Source organism: Heteronotia binoei, chromosome 3, assembly GCF_032191835.1.
Source record: "Heteronotia binoei isolate CCM8104 ecotype False Entrance Well chromosome 3, APGP_CSIRO_Hbin_v1, whole genome shotgun sequence".
In the NCBI taxonomy this organism is placed as follows: Eukaryota; Metazoa; Chordata; class Lepidosauria; order Squamata; family Gekkonidae; genus Heteronotia; species Heteronotia binoei.
Window position 1 is genome coordinate 74,291,860 of NC_083225.1, and position 22,836 is coordinate 74,314,695.

At 42.8% G+C, this 22,836-nt stretch overlaps 1 protein-coding gene across 1 annotated transcript in view; it reads left to right on the forward strand.

Moving 5' to 3' along the window:
* The window catches only part of PHEX (phosphate regulating endopeptidase X-linked), a 198,516-nt gene extending 177,099 nt beyond the window's left edge, over positions 1–21,417 (forward strand). Inside the window, exons 17-22 of the mRNA XM_060234072.1 lie at positions 7,781–7,848; positions 9,665–9,795; positions 11,068–11,133; positions 11,247–11,351; positions 18,861–18,937; positions 21,253–21,417. Coding sequence (XP_060090055.1) covers positions 7,781–7,848; positions 9,665–9,795; positions 11,068–11,133; positions 11,247–11,351; positions 18,861–18,937; positions 21,253–21,355 — 550 coding nt within the window. The 3' untranslated portion in view covers positions 21,356–21,417. The remainder of the gene's footprint in view (positions 1–7,780; positions 7,849–9,664; positions 9,796–11,067; positions 11,134–11,246; positions 11,352–18,860; positions 18,938–21,252) is intronic.
* The last annotated feature ends 1,419 nt before the right edge of the window (positions 21,418–22,836 follow it).

Below are 22,836 nucleotides of genomic sequence, written 5' to 3' on the forward strand. Positions count from 1 at the left end.
GCAACTGGAGAAATATACAGTTTTTGTTGCAATGCTGGTTTTATACTTAAATACAGAATGATATTTAAGACTGTTGTGCTTTTAAATGGTATGCATTATTCCCAGAGCACAGGATGGATGTTGGCATTCTTCCATGACCACCAGTTATTTTACAAATTCATAATAATAACTGTCTCTGAATGGCTGTTGTTTTCAGTTTATGGTGTAAAATCCAATGTCTTAATTGAAGCAGGCCTAAGACAGCCTATAATTATTTGCTCACAAAACCTCATCACCTACAATAATTTGGTCTGAATGGAAATCTCAAGGGAGCATTCCTTTTATATTAGCCAGAGGACTAATGACCTCTTACATGCTACCATTCCACACAAAATACCAACCAACATTACCACAGAATATCACTTCAGTTGAACTTGAGGCAGGAACAATCATATTTACATGCTAATTAGACTGTTTCACATTAACAAAGCCTTTACACAGTTTTTCATAGTCAGAATCATGTTTGAGCCTCAAAATATATTAAAGTCAACAGATTGTGTATCCATTGATAGTTTCAGTGAGTACTGGATTAGGTGTATGAGTTTTTCATGTCTCTGAGGCTCTAGCTAAAAGTGCGAGGGTCATTACTACTGTGGCTAAAGCTTATCTGTAGGATTCAGCTGCTGCTTATGCAAAAGGGGATGGGAACAATCTTATTTCCCCCTTTAAAATGCATACTTGGGCACAGTTTTATCATCCCTGCTCTATGATGTATCCACTTGACAGATGGAGTGGGGAGAAAAAGGGCCTGTAAGACAGAGCTGTTCATTCAACAGAGCAGGCATTCAACTGGGGTGGTGGACATTATGTTATTCTGTGGCCTCCCTGCTGCAGGGACCCTGATGATATAATTTTGCTGACCCATTTATCTTACACCAGCTGAGGGATGTATGGAAGGAGTGGAGGCAACAGTTATTACCAACTGCAGAACTGGAGTTTGTTTTTAGATTGTTATATTGCTTTTAGATTGTATATTGTGTTATTATATGTATTTGATGTTAATTTTGTAATATTGATTGTTGTTACCTGCCCAGGGCCCATTTGGGAATGGAAGACTATAAATTGAAAATAAACCAAAAAACCAAAAAAATGGTACAGTAGTTACAAAAATAAAACATATGGTGCTATTCATGTTGCAGGACAATTGTGTGGGACTACTTTCTGTTCTAGATATTTGGTTGGATCCTATAGAATGATCATTTACATTAACAGTGGAGCTTTCCAATGCAAAAAGCCTTCATTAATAGGGATAGACATGAATTGGCTCACAAATGAAAATTTGTGATGAATTCTGGCTAGTTCATGCTTTACAAAGTCAAGTTAATGACAGGTCAACTGGCACAAACATTCCATAACCTTTGAAGCTGTTTATGGGGGTTTGTTGCCATTCGTGAACGGATGTATTTCCAGATAGACTGTTTCTGTTCAATCAAAATGTTTACCATTTTAAAGTGGGGGGGGGGAGGGAGAGAGAGGAAGTTTCCCAGTGAGTTTGATGTCACTGGCTTGTTCCTGAGCCATTCCATAGATTCCTGTAACTGTACCAATACAAACAAAAGAGGACTAATGTCAAACCACAGAATTTCTGCTATGCAAACTGGATTGGGGGAAAACATTTTTTCATGCTCAGTACAACCAGTTCAGTCTATAGAATGTCCAGCAGAATCCAGTACCATTGACAATGCAAGCTTAAAAGAACTGATTGATCTCAAGCACAGTGTCACAAGAAATCCAAGGGGGGTGGATTTTGTAAGCTCTGTGCAAGAAAATGGGAACACAAAGGAATGCTGGCAAAGGGGGTTACCTTCTTGAAACTGACAAGAGTCATTTAAAACTGAAAGGAGCAGTGGAGAAATCCCCAGACCTTGGAGGGGGGGGGGGACTCCTGAACCTCAGTCTGTCATTTCCCCAAAAAGAAATTTCCTGGCAGGCACCTTCTTTGGGGAGGGGGCATAACTCGGATCCCTTAAATCCAATCCTCACCAACAGGTAGAGAAGAGCCAGCCAGAGATCCCCTGCAAGTTTGGTGTCTCTAGCACACTGGGGTGGGGCATTCTACTGGGTCACAAACAAAACCAGTTTGTTTGATGCCTAAATGTTTGTGACAATCTACAGTTTGTGAACTGGGCATGCCATAAACCACTAACCAAGCTGCATTTTCCTGGTTTGTGCCCATCCCTATTCATCAATCAGTGCACGTATTTCTTCTGCAAGAGGAAAGCTTCTATACATGATTAAATCCACACTGTTAGCAGACTTGCTTTGTAGGACACAACCCATTCTACAGTACATGTAGTGTTCTGTATCTCAAATGCTAGTTGAGCAGTTCTTCTTTCTATGGACATCAAGGCCCAAAACTCTGATCTATTACCATTACTGGTATGGAAACATTTGAATCACAAACTCTGCTACAGAAACTTGGTGGATGACCTTGGATGACCAGTAATTTACAACCTAAGCAACCTTACAGGGTTTCAGAAAGGCTGTAGTACAGGAGAGAACAATGCAAGTATCTTTGGGTCCCCATTGAAGAGAAAGGTGACATATAAACGAAGTAAACAAACAATGACAAGCCCAAGAAAGTTGTAGGCAAAGACTCAAATCAGAGGATGAAATTCTATTACCTCTTCACTCATTCTTATTATCCCCAGGCTTCATTTTGGGCAGGAGCTCACAGAAGTGGAGCTCCAGAACCTCTAAACATTATTGTGCTCTTTCTTACCGCATCCCCCAAATACTTGCTTCTTGGCTCCATTGTTCAAACTCCCTGTGAGAATTTTGCTAAACTCTAAGATTTGACAAACTTCCCAATATTCCCCCCCCACACACACACGCAACAAATTGGGAAATAAAGCAGACATATGGGAATCTTCATCATGCCACTGTGCCGACGTAGGAGAAAGTTATTTAAAAAGTATGATGGGAAGATTTTATTATGACAATTATAATTCAAGAAGCATTTTAAGGTAAATGCTGAGCTGATCTAATTTAGTACACCTTCCGGTGATGTTGGGTGTGTGGCAAATGCAAATGAGTTCTGCTAATGAGCTCCGGCTCTTTTTCTATGAAATGACTCCTGATTATCCCCTTTTCTTTCCCTCCCAGAAACTGAATTGCAAATATTCTAGCAGCATTGTTATATGACAACATTAAATGTTCACAGATATTCCATGACGTAACACTCACCTAACTAGTTAGGAGCTTCATGGCTACAAGCTCTGATTTTAAGTTATCATTCTGACGTTATCTATATATTATTTGTGACCTGGAGAGGCACTGGCTGAGTAACAGCAAATTAATTGTCTAAAATCAAATAAAAAAATGGAAGTACAATACATCAGGGAGTATCAAAGCATTTATGGGACTCTTATCAAAGCTTGGGACTCTTTAGCTTGGAGAAACGTCGACTGCGGGGTGACATGATAGAGGTTTACAAGATAATGCATGGGATGGAGAAAGTAGAGAAAGAAGTACTTTTCTCCCTTTCTCACAATACAAGAACTCGTGGGCATTTGATGGAATTGCTGAGCAGACAGGTTAAAACGGATAAAAGGAAGTACTTCTTCACCCAAAGGGTGATTAACATGTGGAATTCACTGCCACAGGAGGTGGTGGCGGCCACAAGTATAGCCACCTTCAAGAGCGTTTAGATGAAAATATGGAGCACAGGTCCGTCAGTGGCTATTAGCCACAGTGTGTGTGTATATGTAAATTTTTTTGCCACTGTGTGACACAGAGTGTTGGACTGGATGGGCCGTTGGCCTGATCCAACATGGCTTCTCTTATGTTCTTATGCAACTAAATGGTATTCAATAATCCTGGTATTGCTCATTCATACACACACACAGTGTCATAGTCATAGTGAAATAATTGTACTATTTCATTGTATTCTAAGCCATACTGCTTGATACAATAAAATATCTGAACAGTTCACCCTAAAGATCATACTGTGTGTCACACCATGTAATATTAAATAATCTTAACACAATGGTATTCATCTGCTGCTGAAATGTGTAAATTTAACCTTTAGTCTAGAATAGAAGTTTGCTCTCGTAGTGAACTACAAACCAATGGATTTTTAAAATAAATGTTAGACATATAATTTACTTTTTGTGAAAGCAGCAAGAAAAGAAAATGTTGCCATGACTCAAGAAGAAGTTAATCATACTGCAAATTTTAGGCATAGCTCTGACCAATAATTAGCATGTTATGGATAATTAAATCCAATGGAAGAAACTTTGAAAACCCTTCTTTTGTTGTAACAGAACTTATATATCATGATCTAAATAAAATTATATAGCCTCAGCTAACTATGAATTGTTTAAAGTTCCAGAAGAATGGAATAAAACACACACACACAATTTGTCCAGAATGAATATTAGCAGATTGGACCTAACATATTCTACTTAGCTTCTGCATTTTTCTGTGTGTGTTTTATTTAACATTCTTGACTTGCAAATAATTTCACTGTCTTGCCCCCTCATATGTCTGTTCTCTTCCCTCAATGCGCTCTCATTGTTCTATGGAACACTTTTCTTAAACCCCAAACTAGACCTTTCGTTCCCTAACTGACCCTTTTCTCCCGTACTGTCCCCTATTGTTGCATATTTTTAAAAATCTCATTTCATTCACCTTCTGGATACTCTATTTGCACTGTAATATTAAGAACACTTTCCTATCAAATAGACCTGAAGAGAATTCTAAGTAGACCTACTGGGGGTTGCTCTCCTAGGCTCTTTAACCCACTTGACCTTCTGAACCAAATGGGTTTTTATTTAAGGTTTCACACACTTTAAAGTTAAATCACTGTCATCCCACAGTTAATTAAACCTTAACACAGGTTTTTGAAAATTTGTCCCCCCCCCCCTTAGATTTTTTTGGCACTTCTGAGTCACAGAAGATTGTCAGTTGAAAGGTCTGTTCTGCTTTTAAAAGCACCATTCATTGTCTCCCACCTCCCCCCACACACCTTTTTTTAAGATGCAGAAATGGACATTTCTACACAATGACAAATGGGCTAATCAACAACTAAATTTCATTCACAGCAGGTGTCTTCCAGTCTGTCTCCTGAGAAGGAAATGAACTTGTCTTCACATAGGCAGGCTGAATAGAGTGAGGGGGAACCTCTTCACATCTTAAGAATATGGGATGATGAAAAAAATCTCTGAGCCTCACACTCAAACTGTTTTGCAGTCTGAAAAGGAACTGATTTACAGACATTTACGAAACGTTAAAATGCTGTCTGAAATCACCATTCCCACTTTTCTCACCTCACATCAGAAAAATATGTTGTAGCAATGGATAAATGGAATAAAAGTTCTGTTTTGAAAGGGATCCTAGACACCTTATAACAGCTTTACTCATCACTATGAAATTTAAAGGTTTTTATATTTATTTTGGTAAATTTATATTCCGCCCTTTCCCAAACAGGCTCAGGGTGGCTTACATTCAAGTAAAACCAGTCAAATACAATAAAACCAATAGAATGCAATTAAAAGCAAAACAACACAACACAGTACTATATAACATAGGTGGGCGGGCTCATAGTGCAGGTTGGAATATAATCAATGGCCCAGATATAATAATTCAGATGACGGATCAATGTGGGGTAGGATAGCAGATGGTATAGGCAATGAGAACGACACCCGCTTGCCTCAACCAAACACCTGGCGGAACAGCTCCATTTTACAGGCCCTGTGGAAAGGTAACAAATCTGGTAGGACCTGTATCTCCATAGGGAGCTGATTCCACCAGGTTGAGGCTAGACAGACATTCTTTGGACCAGGGTTGGCCAAAAGATGTTGATTGGCAGTTTGCAGCAACTTTTGGGGCTCATATGGGGAGAGGCGGTCCAACAGGTTTATCAGTCCCAGGCCATGAAAGGCTTTGAATGTCAATACTAGAACCCTGAAGTGGATCCGGTACTCAACTGGAAATCAGTGCAATTTGCACAGCATCAGTCGACTGCTTGCCCATAAAGGCAATCCGGTTAGGAGCTGTGCTGCCTCATTTTGCACCAGTTGCAGTTTCCAGATCAGTCCCAAGGACAAGCCTGCACAGAGCGAGTTACAGTAGTCCAACCTGGAAGTGACCGACGACCGTTGCATGGATCACTGTAGCTATGTCCTGGGATGTCAGATAGGGCACCAGCCGTTTGGCCAGTCAAAGATGGTAGAAGGCAGATCTCGCAACTGCTGTGACCTGGGCCTCCATGGAAAAAGAGGCATCCAGTATCACCCCCAAGATCCTCACATTCTGAGCTGGCACCAAAGGGGCACCATCTAGGGTGGGAAGTCCGACGCCCAATCCTAATCCCCCCCAACCCAGGTACAGGGCCTCTGTTTTAGTTGGATTAAGCTTCAGCCAGCTTAATTGCAACCTTCCTGCCATGACTTCTAATGCCCTGGTCAGATGGTCTGGGGCGGCGTCCAAATGGCCGTCCATCAACATAAAGACAGATTTATATCTTTCTTCTCCATTTCTTTTCACTTTTGTGTCTTTGTCATATTCACACTGTGAGACCTGAGGGTAGGGCCTGTGATTGTTTTTGTTTATGTACCTACTGCTTGCACCACTAAATTAAAATAATAGGGCTGACAGGTACAATCTTCTCCCTGGTTGGGGGATGTGGGAGGGGCGTGGCCATCCCTGATGTGGTGATATCATCATTTCCCAGATGCAGCGCACCGGTTCCTCCTTTCCCCCAATCATTTAAAGGGAACCTTCACTTTAAATGGTTGGGGGAAAGGTGAGGGCCATTTGCACCTGTCCTGCAAGAGATGAGCTGGCCAGTACTAGGAAAGAACGGGTACCACACATCTCTACCCTGCAATTTGCTGTTTGCAGGACAGGCAAGTACAACATCCACTCTTTTTCCTCACAGGTGGGGAGAGGAGTGGCCACCCAGTGGCTGCTCTTGGGGGCAGGGTGTCCCCACCGGGTACCTGGATGACAGTGGACTGGACCCTGCAAAATCAGAGGATCCTCTACTCCTGCCTGGGGACTGGCATCCCTATAATGCTCATTAAACCAACTTAATCTTAACGGCAGACAAAATTTGTGGCAGGGTATGATCCTGCCACATATTTTGTTAGTCTTTAAGATGCTTCTGAACTCTTGCTCTTTTCTACTGCTTCAGACAGACTACCCATCTTGATCTATAAACATAATCTCTTGGGATGTTTCCATTTCCCACCCTGGTAGATTTGGCTATAAATAATTGATGCATTTTATTTATAGCCTGCCTTATTCTAAATTTAAAGTAATTTATAATCTATGGTCTTTCTGCACTGTTGCTAATGTGAAAAGAAAAAGTACAAACGGCTTCTGAGAATTTAATTAGCTGTCACCCTATTTTATCCTGTCTTTCTCTCTTGGAAAGTATATGTGCTAAAGAAACCTGTAAAGACACATGTGGGCTTTGTACATCTTTCAGTCTTTTGATATGCCTTGTATAACTATATTTATGCAGTACTTTTATTTTCATTTATTTTGTGCAATCTAAATTGTACAATGAGCTACTATTTAGATATTTCATATTATCAACCATAGTTTCCCTAACTAATAGTTTTCTTCAATGGTTTCTTTAAGCAGATTTTTTCTCCTTCCTCTTTTCTACTTATCAAAATTCCTTTGAATTTAAATGTTACATGTAAAAATAAGCTCCATGTTGTTCCACTGTCTGCTTTGAAGTTCATGAGACTATATATATTTTGAAAGAAAGTGATCCTTTATGTTACAGGTCTTTAAGCTATGGTGCCATTGGAGTAATTGTTGGGCATGAGTTGACCCATGGATTTGATAACAATGGTGAGTAACTGCCTAGGTGGATTGTTCTTCTTTATGTACCTCTTCAGCAGAAAATATTATTTTAATCCCCGATTCTCTTTGAGATAGATTTAGATAAAGACTGATGGATTTAGGTGTTTTGTTTCTAAATTGTTGTTTGAAACCTTGGCATGATTACTGTTTTATTTGTTTATAATGATTATAAGAAAAATTGTCCTTAAATACAAATACAAAAATTCCCCATACTAAAATTAGGATTATGTGTTTTATAGTGAAGTCCATTGAGATCCCATCCTTTTATTATGGTTTAACACCTTCAAGCTATCTCTATAACAGCAGTATTAAGTATGGTAAGAATCACACATCCTATGGATTGTGGATTGTTCAGAGAATTAAAGATTAAATCAGAGGAAAGGGTAATTCTGATTAAGTCCAGGTGTATTCTGTTTGCAAACAAACAAACTAATGCCATCTGTATGGTAATGTACTACTGAATCTGTGGTGTTGACTCTGATGGTGATAAAGCCCATGGCAAAGTTTAATTACCGTAAACAATCCTAATGTCACAAACAGAGCTTGAAGACTGACCTATGCCTTTAGCTCTTATCCTAAGGCAGGGGAGGATAAATTGAAGGCCCAGATATGGAAGAGTTAGAAGCATCAGGGAATTTAGAAAGCAGAAAATAGGGGCCTGAAAAACAAGGTCAAGGGAAGCAAAACAATCTAACAATGAGCAGTAGATAGGCTACAGCCGCAACCTCCAGGAACATTTAGGGCATGTGGACTGGCACGTTGGTGTCACACAAGTGTGTTGATGTCACTTTTGGTAAAATTCAGGTAACATCAGGGAATGCGTCAGAATTTGCAAAAACTACATGGCTTTTGCCAGAAGTGACATCTGTGTAATGGAGTAATGCTGGAATATGTTCACATTCCCTTTCCCCTGGCCAGGAGGTCTCTGGTAACCCTAACAGTGAAAAACAAAAAACCCAAAACATTGGATTCATACCCTGACTTTCACTCCGAGTCTCAGAGCATCTTACAATCTCCTTTCCCTTCCTTTCCCTACATCAGACACCCTGTGAGGTAAGTGGGGCTGAGACAGCGCTCAGAAAACTGCTCTTGAGAGAACAGCTCTGCTGAGAACATGTGGCTAACCCAAGGTAACACCAGCAGCTGCATGTGGAGGAGTGGGGAATCAAACCTGGTTCTCCCAGATTAGAGTCCATGCACTTAACTACTGCACCAAACTGAACATAAAGTTGTCTAGATTGGAAGATGAAAACAACAGATGATAGACTCTTGAGAGGAAGACTGACAGGGAATAAGCATAGAGGAGAAATGCACATGATCATGATCATGAGATGTGTCCTGTTTCGGTATGTCACGTGAGTCCAAGAATGCAAACATCTTCTAAACAAGACTACCCTTCAGAAGTATCTGTTGAACCTGAATATTGGCTTATGATTTATTAACAAAGATAGATGACCAGGATTAGGTTCTTCTCTTGCTGTTACATTTTTCAAGACAAAGGCACTATGAAGCATGGTCCTCTGTATCTCAGAGAATCATAATATTGCTGTGACTATAATACTTGAATCAGGGTTTTTTTTTCTTTTAGGTGATGTAATTCATAGTGATTTTAGTCTTTTTCTCCATGATCTGCGAAAGCAAAAAGCTTGATGCTTTTGCTATGAAATAAATAATGAAATATAAATGTAAGCAAAAGTTCATATAATGTTGTAAGATATGTGGGCTGTTTTATTTGACCAATACTCACATTTATATTAAGAATTACAAATTATGTTTAAATATTTTTTATTTAAACAATATGCAGGACGTAAATACGACAAGAATGGAAATTTGGATCCTTGGTGGTCTTCAGAATCAGAAGAAAATTTTAAAGAGAGATCAAAATGCATGATCAATCAGTACAACAACTATTACTGGAAGAAAGCTGGCTTGAATGTATGTTTTTTAAAAATTCTGCATACATCTCGCATTATTTTTTCCTAGTATCATGAAAGTAGTTGTATGGGGCAGGAGTAGGGTTGTCAGCCAGCAGCTAGTATGTGGTCAGAAACTGAAGAGGGGGATGGAGGGATGGTTGCATTGATGGGACAACATCATTTCTGAGCTGAACCCTAGAATTTTTACTGAATCCTGGAATGGCACAACATCACTTCCAGGCAGCCTAGAACTAATTCCATGTCATTGCTATGATAGCATTTGTGACGGAACCGGCCCGATTCTGCCTTCAGACCCGGTCCCGTCAGCTCCCTATTGAGTCGCCAACTCCTGGAGGGAGCTATTTCTCCTCTTGCCCCTTGGGCGCGCTGCCACCACCTGCTCAGTCCCGGGGTTCAGATTGAGAGGAACAGGACTCCTAATCCCCCTCTCTAGCTATGAGGCCCGGCCTCAAGGTCCTCTGCCACCCTGCACTTGGGTTTCACAGAGACCTCAGCGCTTCTTTGGGGCACCCCTGGAGGATTGGCACCTTATCCAACTGCATGCCTTCCCCCTTCCCCGGGGCCCCCTTCTCAACACAGCGTGGTCTAAAGCGGTTTGGGGATCTATGTGGTACAGAGTTTGACTGCCAGCATTTAAAACAGAAAAAACATTTATTTAAAAGAGAAAAATATAGGGAAAGAAAAACAAAGCAAAAACAGTTGCATTTAAAAAAATAGCACAGCACAGCACAGCCCAGCAAACAGCATAACAAAGGAAAGGTGTTTATAAACGCTTTCTACTGTCCCTGGTCTAACCTTGTCCTGTCTTGAGAATTACTTACTTGGTCTGCCTGCCTGGGCCCTCCCAGGCAGGAGCCTCCATGCTCACCACATGCTCGCTCGAGCCCCAGTTCAAATCTGGCTTCTCTTCCTGCCTAACACATGCAAGGAACAACAGCACTTCCTGCCTCTCTAGGAGATTTTCCCCCTAGCGTTGTTGGTTTGGCTCTGGAAGGGAGGGGGGGAGTGAGGGGAAGGCTACAAAGCCTGCTGAGGGATTTACTGACCCCTGCCAAATGAAGCACCACCACTGACTAAAATGGCGTTTCTCCACAGCATTTTTCCCTCTTCATCCTCCCATCCCTACTGGCCAGCTGAGCAGCAGAAGAGGCAGGGAGGTTGTTGTGGGGAAGCCTCTTCGCAGGAGACTTGGCAACCCTTGGCAGTGGGGCTGTTAAGGAGCAAGTGGTAGGAAAATAACATAATTAATTATACTTTTAAAATTTCTCAGATAAAAGGAAAGAGGACGCTGGCAGAAAACATTGCAGATAATGGAGGCTTGCGAGAGGCTTTCAGGGTAGGTAGCTTTTTGCTTCTAAGTTCACAAAAAAAATTAAATCACCATGTTGCACTAACTAGAGCTGATGAAATTTGCACCTACTCAGATGCACTCATTGTACTTGTCATCAGGCATACAGGAAGTGGATCGAAGAAAAGAGACAAGGAGATGAAGAGGCCCTATTACCAGGCATTGACTTCACCCACAATCAGCTCTTCTTTCTGAGTTACGCTCATGTGAGTAGTAAAATATGGCCTTTCATAATGAATGTGCATATCTGGCTGTTCACTGTGCAGTGAATGGACAATTCTGTTTGATTACAAAATTCAGACCTTGTTTTTAACTTACTTTTTTTTTAAGCTTTTACCTATTTTCCTTCTTTTTGCCAGTTCTGATTGTCTCCCTCTATTTTTCATGTATAAACACAACCACACCAGACATCAATTCATTCTGAATGACTCTTTCCAAAACTACAACATTTTGGTATCTCTTGTTCTTTCTCTCAATGCCCTTCTTTTAATACTTCCCATGTACTGACCATCTCCACAGAAAATTCAGAATCCTTCTCTTTTCAATTTCTGTCTGTAGTTTTAGCTGTCACATCCCACTGTGATGGACTGTAGAAGATTCTGCCCTCTTTTCTTCCCTATTCAGACCAATTAGATTTAAAATACTGAATGGAATGTTGGGAGAGGGGAAAGAAGAGGAACTTCTGGGTTCTAGAAGGAAAGAGGTTCAGGAGGTATCCTGAAATAGGAAGGGAGTCTAATAGGGACTGTTGAGTATTGGCAGGGTTTGGGTGCTCTCCTGCAAACAAAAGTTAATGCTTTTCTGATGATTTAGAGAATTAAGTATCATACTGTTAGGGTTCTCAACACCCTCATGGTGGGGGGAGGGGAAAAACTCCTGCCTTGCCTTTAAGCCATTTTCTCATGTCAAAATAGTGCTGGTGGATTGTTTTCCAATTTTTGCTGTTGCAGGTAGACAGAATACTCATGTGGAGCAGCAAAAATGGGGAAATAACTTCCCCAAGCACTGTTTTGGCATGGGAAAATGACTTAGGGAAAAAACAGAAGCCCTTTCTCCCCTTGGCCTTGTGGTGGCCTTGTGAGCCCAAACGGTCTCTCCTTTATTTTTTAACAGCCATTAAATTGCGGTCCAGATAACTGAGTTGGGGTCCAGGTAACTGTAGTCCGGGTTACTGAGGTCCAGGTAACTGGACCCAACTCTTTAAAAATTCACATGTCAAAGTTTGGTCATGAGTTTCCCTTAACTCTATGGTTCTCATAAACCCATGGGGTTTTATTCAGTATCAGCTTTATTCTCTGTTTAAGGACTAAGTGATTCTGTGTAAAGTTTTTTAAAAATATATACTTTGCTGTACACTCCAAAAGCTGATGGGGAACTTTTTAAAGACGTGTATGGTGAGCTGGTTCACCACACTCCCACTTGAGAGACTTGATTCTGCTCAAATAGTGTCAGCAGGAAATACTACTACTAGCTTCTGATGCTTGGCAACTTTTAGAGGGAAAAAAATGGGGAGCTAAAAGGGGAAAAAATTCCTTCTCATTCTCTTCAGACACATCATTTAGTACTTTTTGGTTCTCCTTATAAAGGCAACTTGAAACTGGTTAGAGGAGTGATGACCCTAGTCAAACTACTAAAAATGTATGAATCATGAGTTATTTCTGAGGTTTTTCTAGTTATGAAATTAAGCTGTTCCTTGATTTTTTTGAATCTTAAAATATTGAAATTTCCATTAATTTTTTTGATTATTTTTTTTTATTTTAAAGCAACTGTGTGGGAATGCTAAATCAATCACAGGAACTGTGCTAAGTGACCTTTTACTCATACATTTTGTCTACCTGAAAATAGATAAGATCATGACTGTTATTAGCCCGCAGGCCCAGCGTGTGGGAGTAGGCCAAGCAGGCCACCGCCTTGGGCGCCACTTGGCCTAAGGGCGGCATGAGGCACCCCGCCTCCCCACGCTCGCCACCGTCCCCTCCCCTTGGCCGCCTGCTGCCATTCACCTCCCCACCCCCATCCCCTCCCTGTCTGCTTCCGCTATTCATTCCCCACCCCCTGCCGTCCTCTTCCCGCCCCCCACCATCCCCTGCCTGCTACCGCCGTTCCCTCCCCGCCCTCCGCTGTCTCCTCCCTGTGGCCACCATTTGCCTCCTTGCCCCACCCCCCACCGTCCCCTGCCTGCTACCGCCATTCCTTCCCGCCCCCCGCCATCCCCTCCCCACGGCCACCATTTGCCTCCTCGCCCTGCCCTCCACTGTCCCCTCCACACGGCCCCTCCCCATGGCCACTGTCCTGCCTGCAACCACCGTCCCCTCCCCACGGCCACAGTTTGCTTCCTCACCATTCACTTCCTCGTCATTGGTCCCTTGCCTGCTGCCACCTTCAACCCTTTTGCTACTCATGCCTGATTCTTCTACGCATTAAGGAGGAAGTAAGTAGTGAAGAATATATTGCAACTCTTAGTGAGGTACTCAAGGTTGCAGCAACTGCCTTTTTAAAAGGCTAAAAGGTAAAAGTAGTCCCCTGTGCAAGCACCAGTCATTTCACAACGTTTCACAATGGCAGAGTGACTTGGTCAGAGGAAGGAGGCAAAGGGTCTTCCCAACTGCTGCTTAGAGTTGCAAAGGGTTTTCGTTGCAAAATAAAAGTACAAGGTTGTCACAGCAAAATAAAAGTTCAGTGGAACCTTACTCCATGACCGGCTGGTGGTGGAAATAAGCGCTTGCAAAAAAGTGCTGGCAAAGAAAAGGGGAGCAAGTGGGCAGGTATGCTTTCGCCAGAGAAGAGGCAGACTCTTTCCCACTGAGCCAGGGTGGAGAGAGGGAGAGAAGCAAGTTGTGTACTGTACACTAATTTCAGACCCGCTTAATGGCAATTGTGAAATTGACCAGGTTGAGGACGAGGACTCTTTAGACCTGTCTCCTTTTCCCCAGTGGGCAGGCAGGGCCAGCCAGCCCATAGTGCATTTCACAGGGAAATCCTTGGACTCCCCCCCCCTTCCTTCGGGGGAAATAGGACATTGGCTTCTCTGAGATGACTTTCTGAGGGGTGCATAAAAATATGGTCGGTTTAAATGTGGTATTTTTATAAAGGTTCTTCTTTGACTGAAGTTGAAGTCGTTCCTGTGTGGAGAAGGGGGAAAGAGAAAGAGAGATCCCCCCCCCCCCAAATGTTTTTATTCGGTTCAGGAACTTCCAAACTATGAATGAACCTCCAGCCTCCCAGAAAAACATTAATAAAAAAGAAAAAGCTCAAAACAGCCACATACACAACCCCTGCCCCCCACAAGGAGGCTGCCTGCTGTAGATGAAGCAGCTTTGCCTCTTCATAGCTGGAAAGCTAGGTATGATTGGCAGACTTACTTCCTATCCAGACAAGCAACAGAATCAAGGAGGAGGTTTCCAGTTGTGCAGCTGTATGAAATGGTCACACAGAGAAAGAAAGAGAGAGAGATGCTTATCCTTTAGAAAGCTTTATTTTAAAAAGCTGCCAAGCTTTTTCTATGAGTGGGTAAATGAGATTTTAAAAGGTGGCTGGCTAGCTGCTGTGTTCAATACTTTGCTCATCTGGGGCTGCGGTCACACTTACATTAAATCCATCAGCAACCCATCTTTAAAGCGCCGTTATTTCGTATCTCAGATAATCCGCCGCATCCTGTTTCCCGATCAGACAGCATGGAGTTCCGATGCCATGCCGTATTGATCCCGTCCCCTGCTCGATCACACAGCTCTCCCGGAACTTCTTTCAGATGGCGGCAATTCGGATAAGCGCAGGCGCAGTGCTGGGCGGGTTCTCTATTTGCGCAGGCGCACTGATGCGTGCTGCAGTGGGTCCGCGTTTGCAATAGCGGGGTTTCCAACTATTTAAACCTTTTTTTTTTGTTTCCCTGGCTGCTCTATCGATATATCGGCAGGCCCTTTCATGTGGTCTGCTTCGAACCGAGAGTGGGACGTCAGATGTGGTCGAGCGATTCTTTCTGAGAACATTTTTTCTAATTATGCCCCCGAGCTTTTGGTGGCCCCAAAGTATTAATCAGAGAGCCCTTTGAGGCTGGGGCTTGATCTGGACGAGGAGGAGGAAGAGGTGGCTGCAGAGCGCGCTGCCCGGCGGCCTCACGGAAAACCGCAACTCCCCAGTCATCCATTCAGCCCACGGACAACGGGCAGTTGGAAGGAGAGCTCGTCGCCGGGATGCACAGGGCCCCACTGGGGAAGCACTGCAGAGCGCGGCTAGAGCTGTCCTCACATCCCCGCCCCTTCCAGGTAGACGATTTCGGTTCTTGATCCCAAATAGTCTACCTGGGAGTAAACTCTCCTTGGCTTCCGCGGCAGCAGAGAGGAAGGGCAGGTACCTTCTGGCGTTTTTGCTTCAGAGGCGGTCCAATGAAGCCCCCCCCAACACCCCCCTGGTTTTACATCGTTCTCCTCGCCTCCATTTCAGCCCTGCCCCGAGGCAATCCCGGGAGAGCGGCACCGACCCAGTGGTACCCAGTGAGCTTCCACGGCAGAGGACTTGAGGTCCACAGTGGAACCTGAGCAGCCCAGCCACGGAGCGGGCTTGCTTCTAGGGAAGGGTCTCCTCTTGGAGGTGACAGGCAGACGCGACGCATTCCCAAGGTCCTGCTACGAAAAGGTCCCGGGCAGTCCCACTTGGAAAGGGGCAGTAGGAGCGCTTTCGGGCCCGCTTCGAAGCGAGGCGTCGTGCCTTCAAAGGGCCACCGTTCCCAAGAGCACCCTCCGGTGGCTGGGCTGCAGACGGGAGGGATGCCTGCAACTTTGGTCGGGAAGAAGAACAAAGTAGGAGTCAAGCGGCACCAACATAGTTTTATTCCGAATGTAAGCTTTCGTATGCTCCTCGTATGACGAAGTGTGCTTCGAGGACACGAAAGCTTACGTTCTGAACAAACCTTTGTTGGTCTTAAGGGTGCAACGCGACTCCTGCTTTGTTCTACTGCTTCAGACCAACACGGCGGCCCACTTGGATCTTTGTTCTGGAAGCGGGGCTTTTGCCTCGGGTAACGCGGTACACGCCGGCACCCTTGAAAAAGAAATGGAGAAATAGCAACTCTCTCCGCCCGCCCCCCCCTCCCCGCTCCCCTTTTCGACTTGTTGGGCGGCTTAGGGGAAAGTTTCGTTGCCCGTCTGGCTCATCTTGCCATGCTCGGGCTCGGCCTTTGGTGCCCACCGGCGCCCTGCTTCCAAAACGCTGCCCCTCCCCGCCCGCCCGCCGCGGCCTTTCGGCCTCTTGAGCCTCGCCGTCGGTTATTTACAAGAGGCGAAAGGAACTCCGAGAGCGGGAAGGAAGTAACAATTTGTCGAGCAATAAATCTTTTAATTTATTGTGTCTGTGGCCATTACTGATATTTCGATATATCGATATATCGCTATTACGCAATAAACTAAATATTTTTTAAAAAAGGCCGTTTCGGAAGGCCCCCTTCCTTCCTTCGATGGCGCAGTGATATGCATTTTGTTTGTGGCGGGAAGCAGGAGGCAGGAAGCGCTGTTGCGACTCACCAACGATTGCCCGTTCAGATGCTCCAGAGTGCTCAGGAAGCGCTCAGGAAGCGTCTTGTTACGGATTAAAAGCAGTAGCAAATTAATCCGCGAGCAAGGCGCATCAGCGTGGGACGGGCACGGGCTAAGCACGCTTCACAGATGTGGGCGTGTGAACGTCCGGGTAAAATCCGACATGCTTGCGGGCTCAACTCATGCCCGTAGCGGGGTTTTTTGGACGTCTGACCACGGCCTAAGAGTTGCTAGAGTTTCCAAGGGAAGTCATCCCTGGCCACCAGAACTGGTTTTTGAGTTTTTTTTGCCAGATTCAGGTTGGGAAACTCCTGGAGATTAGGAGATTGCCGGTCCTCCCTGGCCACCATCTTGGGATGGGGGGTGGGGTAGGACTGCCAGAATCAGTTTGGGAACTGATCTCTGTAGTCTGAAAATAAGATGTTAGTTTTTGGAGGATCCTCAGGGCCACTTGGAGGCTGGCATCACTAGCTCACTTAATCCTGCATTCTTTCTTTCAGTTGTTTAGCAGCTTTTTAATGGAATGGTGAGGTCTAGATCAGTTGCTTTGGTCATCATAGAAGGGGACGTCTCAGTTGACTTGTTTTCCTTTCCCAATCCAGCATATTTTTGCTGCATACGTTTTCCTTGACATATAGCTCAAAGGTGCTGTTTTGATTTCTTTGAATGCATTTCCCACCATATATGCTTTTAGGAGTGTGGTGGGAAATAAGTGTGTGTTAACAGTGCTATGGGTGACCTGATCTATGTTTCTCCAAGGAATTAAAATAGAGCTCCTCTGAAGCCACTGTTATCCTTCACAAGGTGAAAACTATCAAAGCCAGACATGCACCCATATTGCATTTCACCTTGTGAGACTTCAAGCTGTGCTGCATCTTTAAAAGCAGGTTGTGAGGAGGTGCTGCAAATTAAAAATGTGCACAGCAGCCTGGAATCTGTTTGACATCACAGTTCACAGGATTATTTGAAGTGTTATTCATTTTTCCAACATTTTTCCTGTTTTTTTTTAAAATGGGGGGGGGCGCTAGTACATAATCTCGCCTAGGGTGCCAAAAAGCCTAGCAACAGCTCTGTTAGCCCTGGAAGGAAACAGGGAGTTTGTAGCAGTTCAGGAATGATAATGAAGAGCCATTTGGATTATGGTGCTGCTCCTCAAAACACTGAACCTCAAACTCCAAGTGTGAAATGTTAAAAAAAAACAAATAACAACAACCAAGGAGTCTACTTGTGAGAACACACAGTGTATGGCACAGCAGGGCCTGTGGAGGAAATAAAGTTCACACAAAGCCCTTTAAACTGAGTGTTATAATGAACGCCATTCTAGACAGGATAGGGAAAGATAGAATTGTAAATGAAGTAGCTAAACTAGGATGGATGGAGATGGAGGAAAACATATCCTGCTGCCAGAGTTGCAAGATCAGAAGAGAGAGAGAAAGAGAGAAGGTGTTAAGCAAGAAGGAAGGAATATTCCCTGAGCGTAGCAATTTACATATCAAAGGAACAGCAGCAGAGCAATAGGAAAGAAGGGTCCTGACCTGTCTACCTCACTGGGTCTGCAATCCCTCTCTGAAGAATGAGACTCCATTGCAAAATCCTTCAATTCCAGCATTAGCTAAAAGAGACTATATAAAAGGCTTTCCCCAAATCATTGGGTTAAAAATATCACTAAACAAGCTCAGAGATTATGTAGTGTCTTGTTTTTCCCCTCCCAAGACTGTGCCACTTTCCTTCAATTGTGCAAAATTTGCTAATACCTGATTTTATTTTATTTTTTATAAACAAAACAGTTTGGTTTCTTGCTTAGTTGAGTTGTAGTTAGTGTCTATGTGGGCTTTTCTGCACCAAGTTTTTGCTGCAGCCCAGCTTCTTAATGGCATTGATTTTTCCTTTCCCTTACATTGAGTGGTGTTTGTCCTTTGTTGCTCTCCCAGTTTTTCTTGGAGTTTTTCCTGTGTTTTTTTTTAAGACTACTTTTGCAACAAGATGATTCTGTGTGCAAGAGAGAGAGAAAACTGATACAGCCAAGCTGCAGCAAAAACCCAATGTGGAAAAGCCCCATTGATTAGGACAAGGAAATATATTTTATAAACAGCATATTCTCAGTTTACACAGTGGCCAATTTAGTACTCATGATAAAATTAAGATGCAAAACTGGGAATTTTCCATTTATTTGTTTGTTTGTTTTAGGTGAGATGTCATTCCTTTAGACCAGAAGCTGCCAGAGAGCAAATCTACACTGGAGCTCACAGTCCTCCTCAGTTCAGGTATTTTAAGAGTGATTTTTCCCACTTACAAATATATATACACCAGTTTGGTGTAGTGGTTAAGTGTGCGGACTCTTATCTGGGAGAACCGGGTTTGATTCCCCACTCCTCCACTTGCACCTGCTAGCATGGCCTTTGGTCAGCCATAGCTCTGGCAGAGGTTGTCCTTGAAAGGGCAGCTGCTGTGAGAACCCTCTCCAGCCCCACCCACCTCACAGGGTGTCTGTTGTGGGGGAGGAAGGTAAAGGAGATTGTGAGCCGCTCTGAGACTCTTCGGAGAGGAGGGCGGGATATAAATCCAATATCATCTTCTTCTATATATGGAAATATCCTATAAACCTTAATTCTATCACACATATTTCTCATGCTCCATCATAGCCTTGGAACAGATCAATGGGGTAACTGAGGTGCGGGGAGAGGTACTTGCGGATTTCCTGCATTGTGCAGGGGGTTGGACTAGATGATCCCTTCCAACTCTATGATTCTAGGACATCATCACATTGTTGATGTTGCAGCAGTGTTCTGATATTTGGACAAAAACTTCATGGTAGCAGCCATTTTTTCCATTGAGTTTTTGCCCAAATACCAGCATTGCTATGACACCACAATGTAATGATGTCACACGCTCACTGAGTTTTTTTGCACATTTTTTATTTGAACTGTCACAGCATAATTTGCTGATAGTCCCCTGAGTTTCAGTGCAGGCTGCTGTGTTATATTGAGGAAAGGGGAGTGCTTGAAAAACCCAAGACCCACTCCAAGCACATGAAATGAAATATAATTTGGATCTCACCTGGGAGTTCAAGGTATATTGATTTAATCCATATCAGATATATTTTGATAGTGGTCCACCATGTTGCATTCTCTGCTGAAAAGGGAAAGCGTATATAACGAGGCTGTTGTGCTCTTTTTCAATGCATGTCTTCCTGCACCCACATCATAAATGGTTTATAAAATTTCCATTACAGTGGTGCCATTAGAACCAGTGTGATATGGTGATTGAAAAGTTGGACTAGGAAAAGGAAATCCATGAAGCTCACTGGGAGACTTTCTTTCAGCTTAGCCTATTTTACAGGATTGTATGAGGAAAAAAAGTGAATGGTCATATAGATTACCTTGAGCTCATTGGATGAAGAGCAGGATAAAATGTAAAGTATAATAACAACAACTTGAAGTCCTCTGGATCACCACTTTTATCTAAAGTCACCCTGGTGTCCCAACGAAGTGATTGTATTACTTGACAGCGCAGTTTCTTTCATTAGAAAGGTGATAGGAATCCCTTTTCACCTTGCTTATCTAAGCTCAAAGGTTGAATTCCCAAAATACCTGTCTTCTGCAGAATGAGGGAGACATGAGATAGAAAAGGTTAGTGTACCTTTGTGGATTAGAAAATACAGATTTTGGTGATATATGCTTTCTCCAAAGAAAGCATCCGACAGTAAAGCCGAACAATTTGATTTTGGCACAGGCTAGTTTTATAAGGGGAAGTCAAACAAGATGGTGAAGAGATGGAGAGGAAGCTGACCAAAAGTGGTAAATGAGTTGCTTTTTCTAGAAATAAAACACAGTGAACATGAAATACAGATGGTGATCAAATGGGCAGTGTGACTATATCAGCATCTCAAAAACATCATCAGGATAAAGTTACAGGTGCCAACATCACCATTTCTATTTATTATATTGCTGCAGGCAATGGACAAGAAAGATACTAGATGCAGAAAAAGCAAGGATGAAAAATAATACAGAAATGATTATAATGGCATTATACAAATTAATAATGTAACCTCATCAAGAATATTGCATGCTGAATTGTCTCCAGAATGAAATTGCTGATCTGAAGGCAATTCAGATAAGGAGAAACTAGCATAATTAAGAGAATGAAGAGCAGTGCAAAGAAGGATTGACAAGATTAGTGTTGCTTACTTTAGAAAACAGATTAATAAAACAAGAGACTAGAAGTGTATATAATCATAAATGCTGTTGAAAAGACACCCTCCAGTTACTCTTATCTGCCCTGTATAATCAAAGTGTTATAGGCTTGCCTGTATAGTTGCCGTGGCTTTGATTCTCTTACCAATGAAAAATGCTTGCATAACCTGCCCCTGCTGAGGTATGGAATAGGGAGGATGGGGACGCAATTTCAATAGTTTGCACCTCCAGGGAAAAAGTTGTTTACAGCCCTGTTTACCCAGTTTTCCTCTCCTCTTCACAACAACTCTGTGAACTACTCAGCAGGAACAAACAAAATCTCCACAAATCCAGACACTGAGAAGAACATTCACTTTTAACTTTTGTCTTATTTTTTTTCTCTTCAGAGTTATTGGTGCCATGAGTAACTTTGAAGAATTCCGGAAAGCTTTCAACTGCCCAGGAAACACTACAATGAATCGAGGGGCAGACTCCTGTCGGCTCTGGTAGCTAGTTCCCTGGAATCCTGGACTGAAATAACTCCCTCCTTTCAACTATGCCAAGCTGTTGATACTTCAGAGCACTGTTGCCATTTATGGACCACTTTTGCTTTTTAAATGTACCTTGTGATCTGGGTCAATAACCAACCCACCCACCCAATGCAATACTTGCTTGTTTAAGATACAGAAACTGTTTAAAATCTAGGACATAGAAAAATGACAGGCCTCATAGAAGAAGTATTTAAAGATGAAGTTCGTTATGGAAGTTCTTATCCACAACATACACCCTGAATATTGTGTATGCTTGCTTGGAAGTAAGTCCTTCTATATTCAGGGAGCCTTACTCACAGGTAAGGGATATAGAATTTTAGGTTTGCAAGACTTAAATGGTACACTACTGCTTTTCAGATGAAAGAAACAGAGAAACATATTTTGGTTGCTACAGTGATAATTTAAAAGGAGTTGATTGCACTCACATTAAGAAGATGTGTATGTGTTTACACACTGCATCTAGGTAGGGTTGCCAGTCTCCATTTGGGGCCTGGAGACCTACAGACTACAGAGGTCAGCTCCCTTGGAGAAAATGATTGCTTTGGAGGGTAGGCTGTATGGCATTATAGTCCCACCCTTTCCCAAACCCCACCCCCTACAGGCTCCATCCACAAGTTTCCAGGAATTTTGCCACCTGTTGACAACCCTATATAGACCTACTGTTGCACTCTTCTGCACTTAATCTATATATAACATGCAGCTGCATCTATCTTTCCTCCCAACCTTTTTAAAATCCAAAAGCAGTTTGGAGATATTGCGAGTAGAAATAGGATGACAACATGCTGAGAAGTCTTAAGCTCTTTTTCCCCAGCACCTCTTCTGCTCAAAATCCTACTACTCCCATACCAGCCTGCTTCTCGATCCATGCATCCTACCTATTTTAGGCTATAATCATGCAAGTTCTTTTTCTTTCTTTCCTCTATGAACGTTTGTATAAACAGGTGCAATTGTCTATGCACCATATCTACTCCTTGAGTAGCAGCTGGGAGACAAAAGATGGCTATCAGGATAAAGGGAAGCACTCCCTCATTTTCTTTACCATTGTTTTCCACACAACTTATGCCTTAACTAGATGACAACCCTAGCTGGTATGTACCTACTACAACTGAGAATAAAGCAAAGCTAGATTAGTGTTTTTAGCAGTAGGGAACTGCTGTAAAAAGAACAAAAACTAAATCTTTGGCTATACATACAGTTCTTTCACATGTGTACATCTTTGAATTTGAGCCATCATTTGTTTGTAGCCCTGGGATGTGATACTAATTAAACAAAATAACTGTGAAATATATCATTCTGATTCAGGAAATATAATCTTCCTGATGACAGCAATGGCCTGGTCACATAATGATATTTTAGGCCTGATTTACATATACATTTAACAGTGTGTTGTCACTGTCTATGAAGTTTCTCCTAAACTGGTCTGGGTATGTCTAAGTACAT